The following is a 16,062-nucleotide window of genomic DNA, read 5'->3' on the forward strand; positions in this document are numbered from 1 at the left end:
AAAAATGGACACAATTACAATTTGTGTGCACTCAACACCAATTGTTGATACAAGAAATGCAACCCCTGTTAATGATTGTGAAACTGTAAACAACTAAAGCAAATTTGGGTCTCAAAAAATATTAACTAGTGTTACACTCACTGCAATATGCCCCATACATAGCATACACGTATTATCATGCCTCAAGCTAACAACCATAAGAGGTGTCCACTTCCAAGCAAGAATGTGTATTGGTAATGTGAGCACAAAGTACCTTGAGGCTTGGTTTTGCTTCTTGCAAATTTTGAGAGATTTTTTGAGGAATAATTTAAAATCAATGATAGCTTCGCTCACAAAATTTGCCTTGCCATTATTTTTCAGCGGCCTAAGTCAATTTTGGATATCAAGTTCCAGGATAAAGCTGACCAAGACTTATTAAAGAGAGAAACTAAACCAAACACAACAGTGTACTAGTTCTTGAAAAACCTTTGTGCAATCAAAAGTGAAATGAAAGTTAAACAAAATGGCAATAGAAAACCTTTCAAAACATAAGTCCCCGCTCTACTCAAAATGTTAAAAGAGATGGTGGTACTATTCTTTATCTTAGGTAGTGGGGCTCATAAACCATTAGGTTTGTGCATAAGTAGGAATCGAATGGTTTTTTTTTTGTTTTGGACACACCAAATAGCCCACAGGGGAGGTGCTTATCCTTCCAAATATTAGCCATGTTACATGGTCGGGCAAGGGCGGCGTACCATCGGGCAAGAGCCACACCATGGATGGACCACGTGCTAGGAACGACGAAAAGGACTCCTGGCAACGAGCTAGGAACCTTCTCTTCGGGTGGGTCACCCAAGGAGGAGGAAGCACTCGAGTGTCCAAGGGCAAGAGCCCTAGCAACGTGAACACCAGGTGTGCACAAGGTGTCCCTCTCGAGTGTGACCCAACGGGGGATTTGAACCAACAACTTGTCAGTTTAGAGGCCAAAGCCCTACCGTTAGACCAACTCTTTGGGGACAGTGAGAATCAAAAGTTAATTATCTTTGTCAAATACAATTCTTGATTGAAGCTGATCTAAAAGCTAAAGGTGTCATCTGAAAGTACTCCATATATTGTGAAACCCCTATTAGTACAAATTATCATCCCCTGTAGCTCTATGAGACATGTAAGAGGGACAAGCTACCGACACAATTCCAAGCGTTCATTTTTCAATAGGTCACCAAAACGTGTCTTTTCATTTCAAATTCAAAGACATAGTGTGTCGACAACAGCATAAATATTGCAACCACTTTTCAAACATGATTAACCTAAGCCAGATCCTCCATCCTTCGCTCTAAAAAATGTTTGTTGCCAAAAATGTTGACACTTGAGAACACCTCCAAAAAGCAGAAGAGTGATGACAAGAAGCTATTAGTTCTAGCCCACCCTTGTCTATATGTAATACACACACACACACAAAATTTGACCATAGGTCACCTGAAAAATATAAGAGGGCATCATAGGGATAAAACACCTATATAACCAACAGATAAACCAGTGATATGATAAAATCAATCATCAAGAATGGTCCAGCCATTAAGTGTGCAAATTCTACACAAATCTACCAAAAGCTTTGTCCACATTAGATGGTGCAGCCAAACCATGTAGTCGACTGCTAGATACCACAATTTGACAACCACACCACCATTTGAAAGCAACAAATGAGAGCTAGAATCAATGATTGCGAAGCAATTATGGACCTCATACAATTGTTACACCATGCATATCATACAGGTGTTATCATGCCTCAAGCAAACACACCAATAGAGGTGTCCACCATTATGTGTTGGTAATGTGAGTACATAGTAGCTCAACGCTTGGTTTTACTTCTTGCAAATTGTGAGAGAGTTTGAAAGGGATAAACTAAAACAATCCTAGCTCTGAGACAGGATAGAACAACGAATAATTTAAAATCAATAACAGCTTACCTCGTAAATTTTGCATCGCCATCACTATTCAATTGCCTAAGTCAATTTTGGATGTCATCTTAGTGAAATACAATTCTCTAATTGAAGCTGGCCTAAAAACTAAAGGCGTCATCCGAAAGTACTGCACATATTGTAAAACCTCCACCATCACTTGGTACAAATTGCACATGCCCAATAGCACTATGGGGCAATACAAGTGGCAAGTCACCGGCACAGTTCAAAGCATATACTTTTACTATGTTTATAGAAAGTCTTTCTTCCCATTCAAAGACACACTAGTCAACAATAGCTGACATCATAAAGATTGCAACCACTTTTCAAACATGATTAACTAAAACTAGCTCCTCTATCCTTCCCTTTGCGAAAGGCGTAAAATGTTTCCTCTTGAGGCCACCTCCAAAAAGCAGGAGACTGATGACAACAATGCTAAAGTCAATGTGTGTTAGTTCTTACCTCTTCTTTTTCGCAACTGTAACATCAAAAATTACAACGGACAGCCCAGCAAAAATTGCTAGGCATGCTTGAAGAGTTTCATGCTCAACCAATGCAAATAGACTGCAATAATGACTACAGGTCCAGTTAAGGGAACCAGTAAGCAGTAGTACCTGAGTAACGAATCTCTCTCTCTCTCTCTCTCTCTCTCTCTCTCTCTCTCTCTCTCTCTCTAAGTGGGACGTGTACCCTTTGCATTACATAAACTTTGCCCACAAGTCAACATACAAGAATATATAAATATATACCTTAACAAAAAAAAATGCAAGGGACACAAGAAAGCATGTAAAGACAAACTTAATTACTTTATTTGTTACTAAACAAAAATAGCCGAACACAAACCAGAATTCACTTAAAAATTCTTTTACAAAAGGCATAGGAAAAATAAGTTAAAGAAGCTGACTTGACTGAAACTTTGAAACAAGTACTCAACTTGAAACAAACACGGACAAGACATCACAAGGACTTAATCCAACTAGAATGTCACTGCGCACACGAAGATTGACACCCTGTAGGCCCAAAAGACTGGCGCCCCTTTCGATATTTCTTTATTTAATTGAAAGCAAACGACCGAACACTTAGACCAAACTCTCACCAAGCTGTCCAAACCTGTCATGAGGAAAAATAGTAGGTTTTTGACCCCATTTCGGCAACATAACGGCACCAAAATCTCTGTAGGTCAAACTTACAAGCCTAGGACGCATTCCCTTGCATTTTAGAAGCTTCCCCGTGAGCTGTAAGTAAATTTCAGCATGCTGTGAATTTCTGTTTTAGTAATTGATGGGTGCCTAGGCCCTAAACCCCTGTATAACCACCCCAAGGCTTCCTTGGTGTTATCTTGCACTTAAGGTGCGAAACCCTAAACCTGCAAATAAACGCAGCAAGCTGTGACTCTTTGTTTTGGATCGTTTTGAGCAAAGCAAACACACCTATGAGTGTTTCAAAAGCTCCCGCACGCAATGGGACACTACCCCTTTGATTTGGACGAGATTTCACGTAAAAAAACTCTCCTGTTTTGCAATCTTTTGCGATGGAAATGTGCGTACCTGTGGGGGACTAGCAATTAGCTAATCCACTTCTTGTTTAGAAGGCCCTTGCCTTGCCAAACGCGCATAAAACCCACAAGATTGTACATAGTCATCTGAGGAGCCCAACTAGTGGGGCATTACCATATGTGTAAGGGGGAGAGAGATGCACGAGAGTGGAATCATTGCACTACATGAGACAAGGGAGAAGGCAAGCTTTCCATTAAAGTTGCAGAACCTGAAAATCCACTCACAAAACTGAAAATACAGCCTCCACTCTCATATTTGGGCGCCCCCAGCTACAAAGAGACCTTTTGGAGTGAGAGATGTCACAAGGCGGGCACCACGTGCCAATAGAAAAGAACAGACTGAACAGACTTTTAGCACTTCAATAACAACTGAACTGAAAGAGAGAGACGACACGCGACACGGAGTGGCGGAATTCCATCCCAAAGAGTATTGGCCCCAAACCTTGGCGCCCCTTTCGGTATTTCTTTATATTGCATCAACACAGTACAAGCCGGTACTCTAGACTCTGCACCTTCTCCAGGAAGCAAGCCAAAGAATGAGCCCTAAACTCATATTTAAAGGCCCTTGGCCTGAAAAGCAGTTACAGTGAAAAGCCTTCAAAACTCAAAAGCTTCTGGTCCCAAAAGCAATGCCAAAAAGCTGTCAGCGTAATTTATGAAAATCCATAGAGCCTGCCACCTCATCAGCCAATGCAAAACGCGGAAATCCGTACAGCCTGCCACGTCATCAACCAGTGTAATTTTTGAAAATCTGACAAGTCATCAACAGCTATGCAATTTCTTTTGTGTGTGTGTGTGTGTGTGTGTGTGTGGGTCCTGCTTTATTTCCTTTATGTCACTTGGGGGCCCATCGGACGGGGTCCCCATAAGTTGGTAGGACTTCTTCTTCTGTTACTTGTTCTTCTTAGGGTTTAGGCCCCTCTGCCAACATCCACAAGTTGACTCCCTTCTTCAGGGCTTTAACACGTCAGCAATTTGTGACATCTCCCCTTCTTGAAAGAGAGTAATCGTCCGCAATTACAGCATATCTGCAAAACAACTCAAGTTAGCTCAAAAAAAATTCCAAGGGACAATCAGTTTGCTCTTTTTGTTAAGGAGTTAGCTTCTCCTTTTGCCCAGATCAGAACTCTTGATATTCCGGCGTAGTAAAATTAGCCATCACACCCAGATCGTTCTGATCTTCCACGGGTGTCTTGATGCACTAAAATTACATACCCAGGCAATCTCATCCAATTAGGAATATTCAATAGTTGACACATCACAATGCAACACAAATGCTTACATATGCATGTTACAAGACACAACAAACAGCGCCACTGAGCACTCCCCGAGACAAACGGTCTGCGGTATGAAGCTACTCAACAACTACCTCGTCCACTCTCCACGCAAATAACCTAATAAGGTCCGGGCCATGAGCTCAAAAGACTGTACAACCAAACGCTCCCCAGACCACAGTCTGCGTCGCTTGGAGGTTCAAGCATACAACCAAACGCTCCCCAGGCATCGACCTATGTTGTTCCGAGGTTTTCTAGCATACAACAGAACGCTCCCCAAGCATCGGCATGCGTCGTTCCGAGGTTCAGACAATACCAAAATAGTATTTCTCACTTCTCCACTCGGGAGTAAAATCACCAATTATTGAAACCAGTATTAAAACCAGAGTCAAACAATTCAAATCAGCACCAAGACAGGTTTAAAACAGATAGCATCCATTTCAAACAAATTTCAAACAATACTTTCTCAAACAATGTTCAAAAGTATCAAACTAGAAAACTACTAGAGAGGTCATTCAGGGTTTTGTTTGGACAGCCGAACTTTGAGGACAACGGGCTTGCCCTTCTACATCACAGTGATGGTTCAGTTCCGGACTGGGGAGTTGCATCATTCTTGTCGTGCCAGGGCATGCCCAAGAGAACGTCACATTTGCACAACTTCATAATGTGGAAACCGGCTTTTTTATGATAATCTTGTATAGTCATTCGAAGTGCACCAATGAGCGGTACCACTTTTTGAGTTTGCCCCATGGCTAGCTCAGCTTCAATTTCTCCACCCTCTGCATCATAATCAAAGTGCATCTGCTTCAAGAATTCTGGATGGATGAAGTTCTCCATAGCTCCCGAGTCAAAGAAAATAAGGGCTTTCAAGCCGTTGACTTCTCCATAGCTCTGCATAATTCATTAAAACTCTCGAGGTGTATACCATAAATATTGGGTACTAGTCCAATAGCAGGTCTAGCCTTCTTGGCCGGAGGTGGCCCCGGGGATCTGTCTAACGTGGGAGCAAAAGGTTGCATTGAGGACGTTGAGGCTCGCTCAAGACATGTATTGAACGTATGCCCTGTTTGGAAACATTCGAAGCATCTGCCTTCTCGTAACAAGGCGTCTCGTTGACGGTGTGTCAGACGAGGTCGTTGAGGTTGGTTTTCACCAGGTTCCCGAGAATTTGTTCATTGTTGCTGGGAGTTCTGGTTAGTGGCCGGAGGTTCTTTTGTGGTGGTAAACTTCAACTTTCCTTTCATGAGCTTGTAGCCGACCGCAGCATGGTCCATAAGCTCTTGCATGGTAGAGACTTGCTTGGAGAGACAATATTCCCACAATGGTGATGATAGTCCAATGGTGTAGCCCTCGCACTAGTCCTCCAAGGAAATGAACTTAAAGAAGGACACCGGAAGGTACACGTCGAGAAACCTTTGGTTATAGTCGTCCACGGTTTCGGTGGCAAGCATTTTCAAGTTGCCCCACTCTGCCAAAATCCAGACTTCAAACATCGAAGTCATGTAACTACATGCAAAAACTGTCATGAAAGCTTGCTAGGTCCTTGGAGCATGCGGTTGTGTCACGATTGAACTCCACCATTGCATAGCATTATCTTTAAGAAATCCCGCTGCTCGAGAAATCTTGGATTCTTCTGTTTAGTTCCCCAACGCATAGATGTTGTCGAATTGTTGTAGGAACTGCAATGCTTTCTTGCGATCTTTCACCCCGGAGAAAGTGAAAAATTTGACTATCGTGCCACCATCTTTGAAATCTTTGGGTTGGTTAGACACATATCCCGGGTATGGATAATAAGGGTATCCATATGGGCTCCAACCATTTTAGCTTGGTGGCGATGGTGGTGGTGGTGGTGGGGGCAATGGCAGTGGCAAAGGCGGTTGCACTCGATCATGGTCAGATGGTTGCACCATATTCCTGAAGACTCCCCCGATCAGAACAGACGGCTAAGAAGGTTGCCGGTTGGAAGCTCTAGTACTTTCTGGTGCCAAAGGAGGAGGTACCACCTGGGGCATCAGAGGGGGTAACATGTAGCTCAAAAATTGTTGAAAACTTTGCAACATCGAAAGATTCTGCTGAGGATGTCGCGAAAGAATGTCGTGAAGCTCGTTGAGTAGAAACTGCAAATATTCTGCTCAATCCATGAATTCCAAGTCTTGGGTTCTTTATGGCTTATGCCCTGTAAGACATAGCGATGAAGACGGGAGCGCGCCCGATGCACAATGAAGTGAGGGTGGGAGTGGCTAATAAGTCCGGGGTCCGAGGCCGAAGATACCTCGAATAAATTCCAAAAGTCTCTGGTCTGCTCTTTTGTAGGATCGGTAAGCTTTCAGAAAAGCACAAGCCTGATGCTCTGATACCACTGTCACAACGCAAGCACCACGTGCCAATAGAAAAGAACAGATTGAACAGATTTTTAGCACTTCAATAACAACTGAACTGAAAGAGAGAGACGACACGCGACACAGAGTGGCGGATTTCCATTCCAGAGAGTATTGGCCCCAAAACCTTGGCGCCCCTTTCAGTATTTCTTTATATTGCATCAACACAGTATAAGCCGATACTCCAAACTTTACACCTTCTCCAGGAAGCATGCCAGAGAATGAGCCCTAACCTCATATTTAAAGGCCCTTGGCCTGAAAAGCAGTTACAGTGAAAAGCCTTCAAAACTCAAAAGCTTCTAGTCCCAAAAGCAATGCCAAAAAGCTGCCAGTATAATTTACGGAAATCTGTACAGACTGCCACGTCATCAGCCAACACAAAACGCGAAAATCCGTACAGCTTGCCACGTCATCAATGTCACGAGGACGTGGCAGTTATTAACCATGTCACAGAGATGTGGCAACTGCTAACCTTGGTTGTTGGTTTCTTTCCAATGGGGTTTATTTTATTTGTTTAAGACCCTCTTTTTGAAGTAGCAAACGGTCGGACATTGTATGGCCAATGTGAACGGTAGATTCACCCGCAGACGGGAAGTGGTCGGCACTGGAATTCGTATGGTAAGAGGATGTCTAGGCTCAGAGCAAGATCATATAGGTCCCCCCGTCGCACTTAGCAAGTTGGTGGATACTAGGAAGTGAACTCAATTAAGGCGTAAAGTCAAGGTGGGACTACCAACAAAAAGTATCCGACAGTTGGGCCACATTGCACTTTTGGATGCGGTCCCAATGAGGATAGATGGTCAGAAGACCAGTGGGAGCCCAACGGAAGCATCTCCTAAAATTTAGGGAACTGCTATTTTGGGCCGTGAAATGTGTTCGCGTCATTACCTCCGGTATGACTAGGGGAACATTTTACAACTCTGCCACGAAGTCAACTGGGCAACCGGTCAGGATATTTTTAAGCGGCGAGCCCGAAACGGACAAATGCTTGTAAATGCGCCAAGTGTCAACTTTTCATGCACTTGCCTCTTGCAGAAAAATGGGCGCTGATTTTTATGCTGGGAGAGGCCTCATTTCAGCTTTTGTCACAGGTTAAGAGCTATGGAGTGCTTTCGAGTGCTTTCTTTCCCTCTCATGTACAGTGTGGTGCTAGGAGTGATGCCCTGCACACTACACACTGCTCTCTCTCTCCCCTATGTGCAGTTATGTGTCTCAAACACTCCATCAAAAGCAGTGACTTTGCCATGTAGCCCTATTCAACAAGCTTAATCGAACGGTCCAAAATTGCTCCCAAGAATGCAAGGAGTCTACTAAGGCCTTAGGCAAGCCAAAATGCATGAGGATGGAAAACGTGTTCAACAATGTATCAAACATACAACACCCTCCCTCCCGCCCTGAAAAAAAAAGGAAGATGAAAATGGTGAACTGCAAGCTAGAACAATTAAAATTCGGTTCTTTAAGGAAAAAAACAAAAGCAAGCAAACAAAGCTGTTTTATTGAAAGAGGTGGTTGTGTTTGTGTGCATGTGTGCGTGTGTGTGTGTGTGTGTTGGGAGGGGGGCGGGGGATATACTGACCAATCATTCTCTATGGCTGCAAGAAAGGGGACTCGAGAAGGTGGTAAGAGCTTGGACAAAATTGCTGCATAGAGGAAGGCAAGAAAGGAAAGGACACCAATCAAAATCAAGAAAGAGCCCCACAGTAGCAAATGCGGTGATGAGCGGGACCGATGGGAGAGAGTCGGTAATCTGAAAAGACCGGCAAGGTCCGGTCTCGCCTCCATCCTCAAATCGCCCTACATGAACAATGTCGTTAGCTTCATAGCAACTTGGTAAGTACCCCATTGTTTATAACAATGTTGGAAGCATAGAAGTTTACATGGAAGCTTGTTAAGGATCAACATGGTAAAAGCAAAGCAGCTATCAATGCTAATTATGGTTGTGTAGAGGGTTGTCGACCTACAAAAGAAGCTAAGCAGCAAGGCCGGCCTGGCCTACGAGGAAGGTATGAGAAAAGGCTTGACTACCCAAAAAATTGATCCAAGTCAAAGGCATTCAAAAGCGTCTACATGCATGGCCTTATCACCGAAAGCAACGCAGATCCAGCGCTCTCTCTCTCTCTCTCTCTCTCTCTCTCTCTCTCTCTCTCTCTCTTCCAGATTATCAACCCTCATTTTGTATCTTTGTATTGGCTAGAGAATCTCTAGTCTATCCCCCACTTTTTTTTCCATCCCACTTTCACTACAACACTCATTTTAGTTTTTTAGTCTTTCTTTAAGCACACAGACATTGTACAGATTCACCAGTTTGTAACTTGTTGGTCTCATAGGTCATTTTGGCCTTTTGTAGACGTTGATATATCATTTCATCTCTCTCTCTCTCTCTCTCTCTCTCTCTCTCTCTCTCTCTCTCTCTCTCTCTATATATATATATATATATATATATATAATTTTTTTATTTATTTATATAAAACAAAGGAGGCTGATTTCTATTACTTACAAAGTCCCTCAGAATGTTCAAATGGTGCTGATTCTGAGGGTAAGTACATCACTCATTACAAAGCGGCCTGAAGGTAATAATCTGGAAACTCTCAAACCTCGAAATAACTAGCCACATGGCAAGTGTAAAAACTGAAAACTAGGGTAAAAATCTCTCCTAAAGAGAGTAAAAAGTGCCCTGGCAAGCTAAGTGGAGAGAGGATGACAACAACCTCTGAAAGATAGACACTTTCACCAAAAGCAAACTCCTCTAATGCAAATACGCAGAGGGAGGGGTGATCATTCTGAGACACATTGAAGATGTTGTATATGTCGCCCTTGATGGGCTTATGGTCATAATGATTATGGGGGGGTGATGGGCTCATGATCATGATGGTCATGGGGGAGTTGACAAGTCCCCCTCCTTGCATCTCTGGGTTTTTTTCTCTCCTCTCACGCTTTCGCACACGTGCACTCTCCAAGGTAAACCCTTACTTGAAACTCACAGTGAAGGTGAAAGTGACCAAGGCTTCCTTCCAATAACAAGAAGATATCCAGCTCAGCTATTAGCCAGCAGCAGCAAATTCAGAAGCAAGTGCAACAACAGTTTAAACACACACATGCAACAAACGCAAGATTTGCATCACCAGATGCCACCTTTCCCCAAGAGTCAGATGGCAATGCCACCAGGAGCTTTCTGGCCTTAGGGAAAAGGTGCATGTGCCTTGTTGCAAAGTGATGACATGGCATGCTTGCTCTTGACCAAAGTGAGCGGGGAAGAAAGGAGTCGCACCAAACCCGATGTGGAGCACCAAGATCTGAACCAATGCATCTGATCTGGACTATTGGCACGGCACCGTACGGATCAGGGTTGACATGGCAGATTTGCATTGGGATTGCTTTTGGCCTTAGTCATGAAACCAGATGATTTGTGAGTAGAATGCCATGTAAAGTCATCAGATGATTTAACTGCTTTATGGACTTGCAAAATAACTTGTGCTTTTTAAACTGCTTTTAGGGCCCTTTTGGGCCAGGGCCTATAAAAGAGAGGCTAAGGCAGTGCCATTAGTCCTCAGATTGTGAATGCATGGAAGACTCAGATGAGTGTATGTACGCTCCAACAGTTGTAACTTTGTCAATGAACTGAAGAAATACCACGAGGCACACCTAGTTGAGGAGCCAATACCCTTTGGAGGGGAACTCTTCCTCTTCTATATCCACTTCAAGTCTCAAAAATCTTCAAAGTGTGAAGTACCTTTCAAGTTCTGTTTCCAGTTGAATTCAGGTCTGTTCCAGATTCTTTGGTCACCATGTGGAGCCTGTCGGCTACAGTGGCATCATATCAATAGTTTTCTTTTCCAACGAGCACACCAGCCTATTTTTGCAGCAGACTTGAAAGAGAAGACGACACAGTGCCAAGTCGACGACGAAGAAGAAGCTTTATGAGTTCTCAAACAAAAAGATCAAGAGATCTTCTCTCAAACACACAAACACACTTTTTTTTTGTAAATCTTGCTGATATATACAAGTGGGAAACCTCCAAGTAAGGAAAACCCACGAAAAAGAAGAGATACAAAAAGTGGAGCACCATAAGGCTCCGAGAGTTGAAATAGTCAAAGTAAATCATATAGACATCAAGAGTAACTAGTATGGCAGGCCACCTCCGGCGGCCTCTCTCTCTCTCTCTCTCTCTCTCACGATTAATCATAATCCATCTCTCGCTGATGAAGGACGCTAATCCTAACCCTAATAACTCGTTGCAGACAAACACAGCGTGGAACCTGTAGGTTGTACCTATAAACACCCAAGTCCCCCTTTTGTATAGGTGAAGACGAAGGCACCTCCGTACCACAACCCCATAGATCGAGCAGAGAGCGAGAAACCGAGCACTTGCAAGTAGCCCATCTTGCAAGCTGAGATCGTACATAGTTTTGCCAAAGCGCTACACTTCTTCGTACTCTCAACCTCCTACAGGGCCATGTCGACGACCACCTATTGCTTCTCTCAACTATTGATTGGGCTAGGCCCGCATTTGGGTGCCCCATCATAGAAGCCTCCCGCACTTGCTTGCCTCCAAGACAGTTGTATATTATTGCTGCAAAACCCTTAAGATTGCAGCAATCGAGCTTCGAAAAGTCACACCTCCTGCCTTGTAGATCAAAGCGATGAGGAGTCGTTAGCATGGTAGGAAGCAACTTCGATGGTCTGTGAGCTTTGTTGGAGAGAAAAAAAAACGATTTGAATGTAATGCACAACGTTTTTCCCATTTCCATATAGTTTCATAAAAGAATTTCTCACCTGGCAAGCTTGGTTTCATGTATAAAAGGGCACAAATGACTCCTTCACACACACACACACACACACACAATCATGTAAGAGTGACACTCATAGGAGGGTGAAAAAAAAACGATTTGAATGTAATGCACAACGTTTTTCCCATGTCCATATAGTTTCATAAAAGAATTTCTCACTTAAGGCAAGCTTGGTTTCATGTATAAAAGGGCACAAATGACTCTCCACACACACACACACACACACACATAGAGAGAGAGAGAAGGAGAATCATGTAAGAGCGACATACTCATAGGAGGGTGATGGAAAAGCATGAATAGCAAATTGTCAACATACTCAAGAATTACAGTAGTGTGTCAAATGTGAAAGATAGAAAAAGGCAGAAGTTGAAACCCATCACTAAATATTTCAAATTTGAAGGTTTTCATCACCTCTTTCGGAGCTAGGTGAACGATGCTTTTGGCCCCTGGGCAGCTAGGTGCCAGTTTTTGGTTGATAATGCCTTCAATCTAGAGGCCGCGGGGGCCTCAACCGACGCATTGGGCCATAGGGTGCCCCATGGGCGAGGCAGCTTCTCCATCGATTGGTATCCTCCACCGAGAGACAATTGCTCCATCGATCGGTATCCTCTATCAAGGACTCGTTGGCCAAGGCACTTGAGGAGTGCAATAACGTTCTAGCCAAGCCGCTACCAGAGAGAGAGAGAGAGAGAGAGAGAGAGAGAGAGAGAGAGAGAGAGAGAGTGACCATGGTCATTTTCTCTCTCATCCCTTCTTTACCAACACGCCAACAGCGACACATATTTGCTAACATTGGTGCAGAGCGTAACACACATGATGCATGGGTTGGAGTCAGCCCCATCGAGGCCGTTAGCCACTGCCACCCGTGTGCAATCCGCGACCTCTAGCTCTGCCTACTTCCACCGTGTGATTTCTACTCACATTCGTGCATGCAATGAGCAGCTACTGGTACACGGCCCTTGGATGCACTGCAACTGGAACGCTCCTCAATATCGCTCGCTCCTCGGCCCCTCACCAACAGGCTCCTCACCCTCAAACTATGGGTTTGCCCTCAAGCTCTGGGGACTGGAGTAAGCAAGACCATTAAGGTGCAGGTATGTGCAACCTCAACCTGCGGGTGGAATGCAAGGGAACTCTCAGCCAACGGGTCCCTTACCTCACAACATGTAATTTAACCGTTTTGCACCCGCAGCTCAAGGACGTTGCGAAGCAGATGAGAGAGAGAGAGAGAGAGAGAGAGAGAGAGAGTGCGCACCTCAAGAACATTGACTGCAAAGCTGGGGGAAAGAGGGAGAGAGAGAGAGAGAGAGAGCACGTCATTCCAGCGCATCCATTGTGGCAGCCCGCAAACCAAGGTGAGAGAGAGAGAGAGAGAGAGTAGAAAGCCAACATGGAGGCCGTGCTGGCCGAGATCCTCCTATGGCTGAGCAAGGCTCCACCCTACGTACCCACAACTCGAGGCTTGCGCACTGAGAAGAGCTAGCTACTGCTTGACTCAGTTTCGCATGCTTGGCGTTACACTCAAGCTCGGATGGTTGTTGGGCGCCACGATGGCTACAAAAGGAGGGAAAATGGATGTGCCACATGGCTTGCTGGCTACGCCACAAAGACAGCAGGGAGGGGAAAACAGGGAGAGAAAGGACGGGGCTGCAGGGATTTGCAGCCACGTGGAACTTCCTCCTATCTCTTTAATATAGATATAGATATAGATGTCTCCAGCATAATAAGCAAAATGCAGCGCTTGACCAAGCGATAGTTTGAAATAGGAAAACGGGTCAGCATTAGGGTAAACGAAAAGCACGCTAAACGGAATCGAGTGCTTAGATGCTCAAAATGAAGATCGAGATCGTCTCTACCAGTAGCAAAAATCTGGAATCAAGTTGCATTTATACAGGCGAAGAACGCCCGCACAATATTTTTTATGTGTATAAAAAATGGGTGTAAATAGGAAACCAGAATGGGGGGGCATTTAGAGCCATTGTGCCAACAAGGCTTGAACCCAAGATCTAATGGCCACGATTGCAAGTTGGCTACATTGTCCGCCCCAACTCTCACCCATTTGTGTCTCACAATGGGTCCTAAAGTGCACAAAAAAACTGGCCCCGGCAGTCCTCCTAAAGGGGGGTGGTTTTTATTGGCCCCTTTACCCTAGTGCCTTGAAACATAAGAAGTTGCGATGGTGCCAAATGGCCCACAAAATTCAAAATTTGACCCAACCAAAAAAGACTGTAAACTGAGACTATGGAGATTGAAGCACCCAAAAAAGCCAAAACCGTATGTGAAAAGTGCCAGAAAAGGAAAACGGAACCGAAGTGCAACTGACACCTGTCGAATGAAGGATCTAGAGTAGCGATAGCCCCACAATAATTGTGGCATAGCCTCCTCAGCTTCATGGCATCTGACACAACGAGAAGGCGCAATATGCCGTGCATGCAATAGGCCGCCAACAGGTAGAGCTCCCACCAAGCAACGACACACACATACACATGTAGATATACTGAGCATGATACTGTTCAATGCTTACAAGACAAGGTCTCGTCCAAAATGAAGCTTTAAACAATAAAGTCAATTCAAATAAAAAAGAATAATGTTCATTTTGAATCAAAAAACAACGAGTCTCGAAAATGACATGACAAACATGAACCTGTAACTTCCAAATCCGAACTGGCTGTGAGAATTCTTGGCAAGGAAATAGCTTGATTCGTGCACAATGCTGCTCAACCCAACTTTCGCCGAGCTGTATGACAAAAAAGATTGATACCTAAACAAGGTACATCTAGACAATTGTTTCCATTGAAAATCTGCAATATGCAGTACTTTGCAATGCATAACCACAATGCTCGTACATACTGGCTTTAGAATGCAAGTTGCAAATACGTTTTTCTTTACTCTGTTAGCTTAGAGTTAGTTCACATGGACCCCTAGTTCGTAGGTGTTTGCGAGAAATTTTCAATCGGTTCCATGCCTAAGCAAGTGGAGCGAGATGAGATCAACTGAAAAAGATGTTTGCGTGGAGTACACTTTTCAGTCCTTACAATTCAGATTGCAAATTTTCAGCCTGCATGTGAACTCGTTGGTTGCAGGTTGTTGGTTGTGTACAAGTGTGCAACCCTAGCCACGTGAATTGAACCTTAGCGCTCTCTTCTTGCTCCACATGTAACACTCTAAAAGTCTCTCTCTCTCTCTCTCTCTCTCTCTCTCTCTCTCTCTCTCTCTCTCTCTCTCTCTCTCTCTCTCTCTCTCTCTCTCTCTCTCTCTCTCTCTCTCTCTCTCTCTCTCTCTCTCTCAAGATAAAGTGTCACCGATTTTGTGTCCACAGAGCGGCAACGAATACAAGGAAGAAACAATATTTGTTGCACAAGCATAGGCAGGAAAAGCAACCAATGTTTCTTTTATGATGACTCTCTACTGCATCTCCTGCACTAATTCTTGCCAACAGCTCGTGCTTCTTCTAATGTGGTACCCCCAAGAAAGCACAAATAGTTCTTGATCGGCATCCTCTTCAAGATGTCATCTCTTGAGCACATTGATTGCTCGATATGCCCAACATGGTTGTGGCATGGAGTTGTGGGCTATGGTCATTGGATGTGAAGGGAAGGTCTCTCTCTAGATGCATCACCTACACCTTGAAGGCTCATATTCTTACGCAAGACCATCACATGGATGAGAAAATTCACAAGGAGACTGCTAGTTGGGTTGTTGGAAAAACATGCAGTGCTAGGCAATGTGTTGGTTGATATGTATGTCAAATGTGGTGCCAATGAAATGCCAAATGTGGTGCCAACAAAAAGTTTTTGATGGGCATCTTATCTGCGAAGGGAAAGACTCTCTCTAGATGCAATCACCCACGCCAAATGGCTTGTGTTCTTATGCAAGACCATCACATGGGTGAGAGAATTCACAAAGAGACTACTAATGGGGCTACTGACATGCACTGTTGGGTGAAGTATAGTGTGTTGGTCGATATGTATGCCAAATGTGGTGCCAACGAAATTCTTTGATGGGCGTCCTCTCCGAAATGTACTTACTTGGATCGTGTTGATTGCAAGATATGCCCAACATGGTTGTGGAAAGGAAACTTTGGGCTGTTTTAACTACTTGCAAAGGAAAGGCCTCTTTCCAAATGCATTC

General features: G+C 44.1%; 1 protein-coding gene across 1 annotated transcript; it reads right to left on the reverse strand.

Moving 5' to 3' along the window:
- Nucleotides 1–1,947: 1,947 nt before the first annotated feature.
- Nucleotides 1,948–13,517, reverse strand: LOC147461884 (uncharacterized). The gene is made up of 4 exons (XM_086509351.1): nucleotides 13,380–13,517; nucleotides 10,875–10,938; nucleotides 8,721–8,938; nucleotides 1,948–2,551 (listed from the first exon to the last, which is right to left on the reverse strand). Exons 1-3 carry the CDS (start codon nucleotides 13,515–13,517, stop codon nucleotides 8,724–8,726), a joined length of 417 nt encoding a protein of 138 aa, XP_086365477.1. The 3' UTR covers nucleotides 1,948–2,551; nucleotides 8,721–8,723.
- Nucleotides 13,518–16,062: the final 2,545 nt, after the last annotated feature.

This window comes from Adiantum capillus-veneris, chromosome 3 (genome assembly GCF_014529385.1).
Source record: "Adiantum capillus-veneris isolate H3 chromosome 3, ASM1452938v2, whole genome shotgun sequence".
Taxonomy (NCBI): domain Eukaryota; kingdom Viridiplantae; phylum Streptophyta; class Polypodiopsida; order Polypodiales; family Pteridaceae; genus Adiantum; species Adiantum capillus-veneris.

Coding starts and splice junctions, on each gene's coding strand:
- LOC147461884 (XM_086509351.1), bottom strand. CDS start 13,517: ATGTGGCACATCCATTTTCCCTCCTTTTGTAGCCATCGTGGCGCCCAA. Junction 10,939..13,379: donor GCGCAAGCCTCGAGTTGTGG/GTACGTAGGGTG, acceptor TGTAGCCGACAG/GCTCCACATGGTGACCAAAG. Junction 8,939..10,874: donor CTGGAAACAGAACTTGAAAG/GTACTTCACACT, acceptor TTGTTCATGTAG/GGCGATTTGAGGATGGAGGC.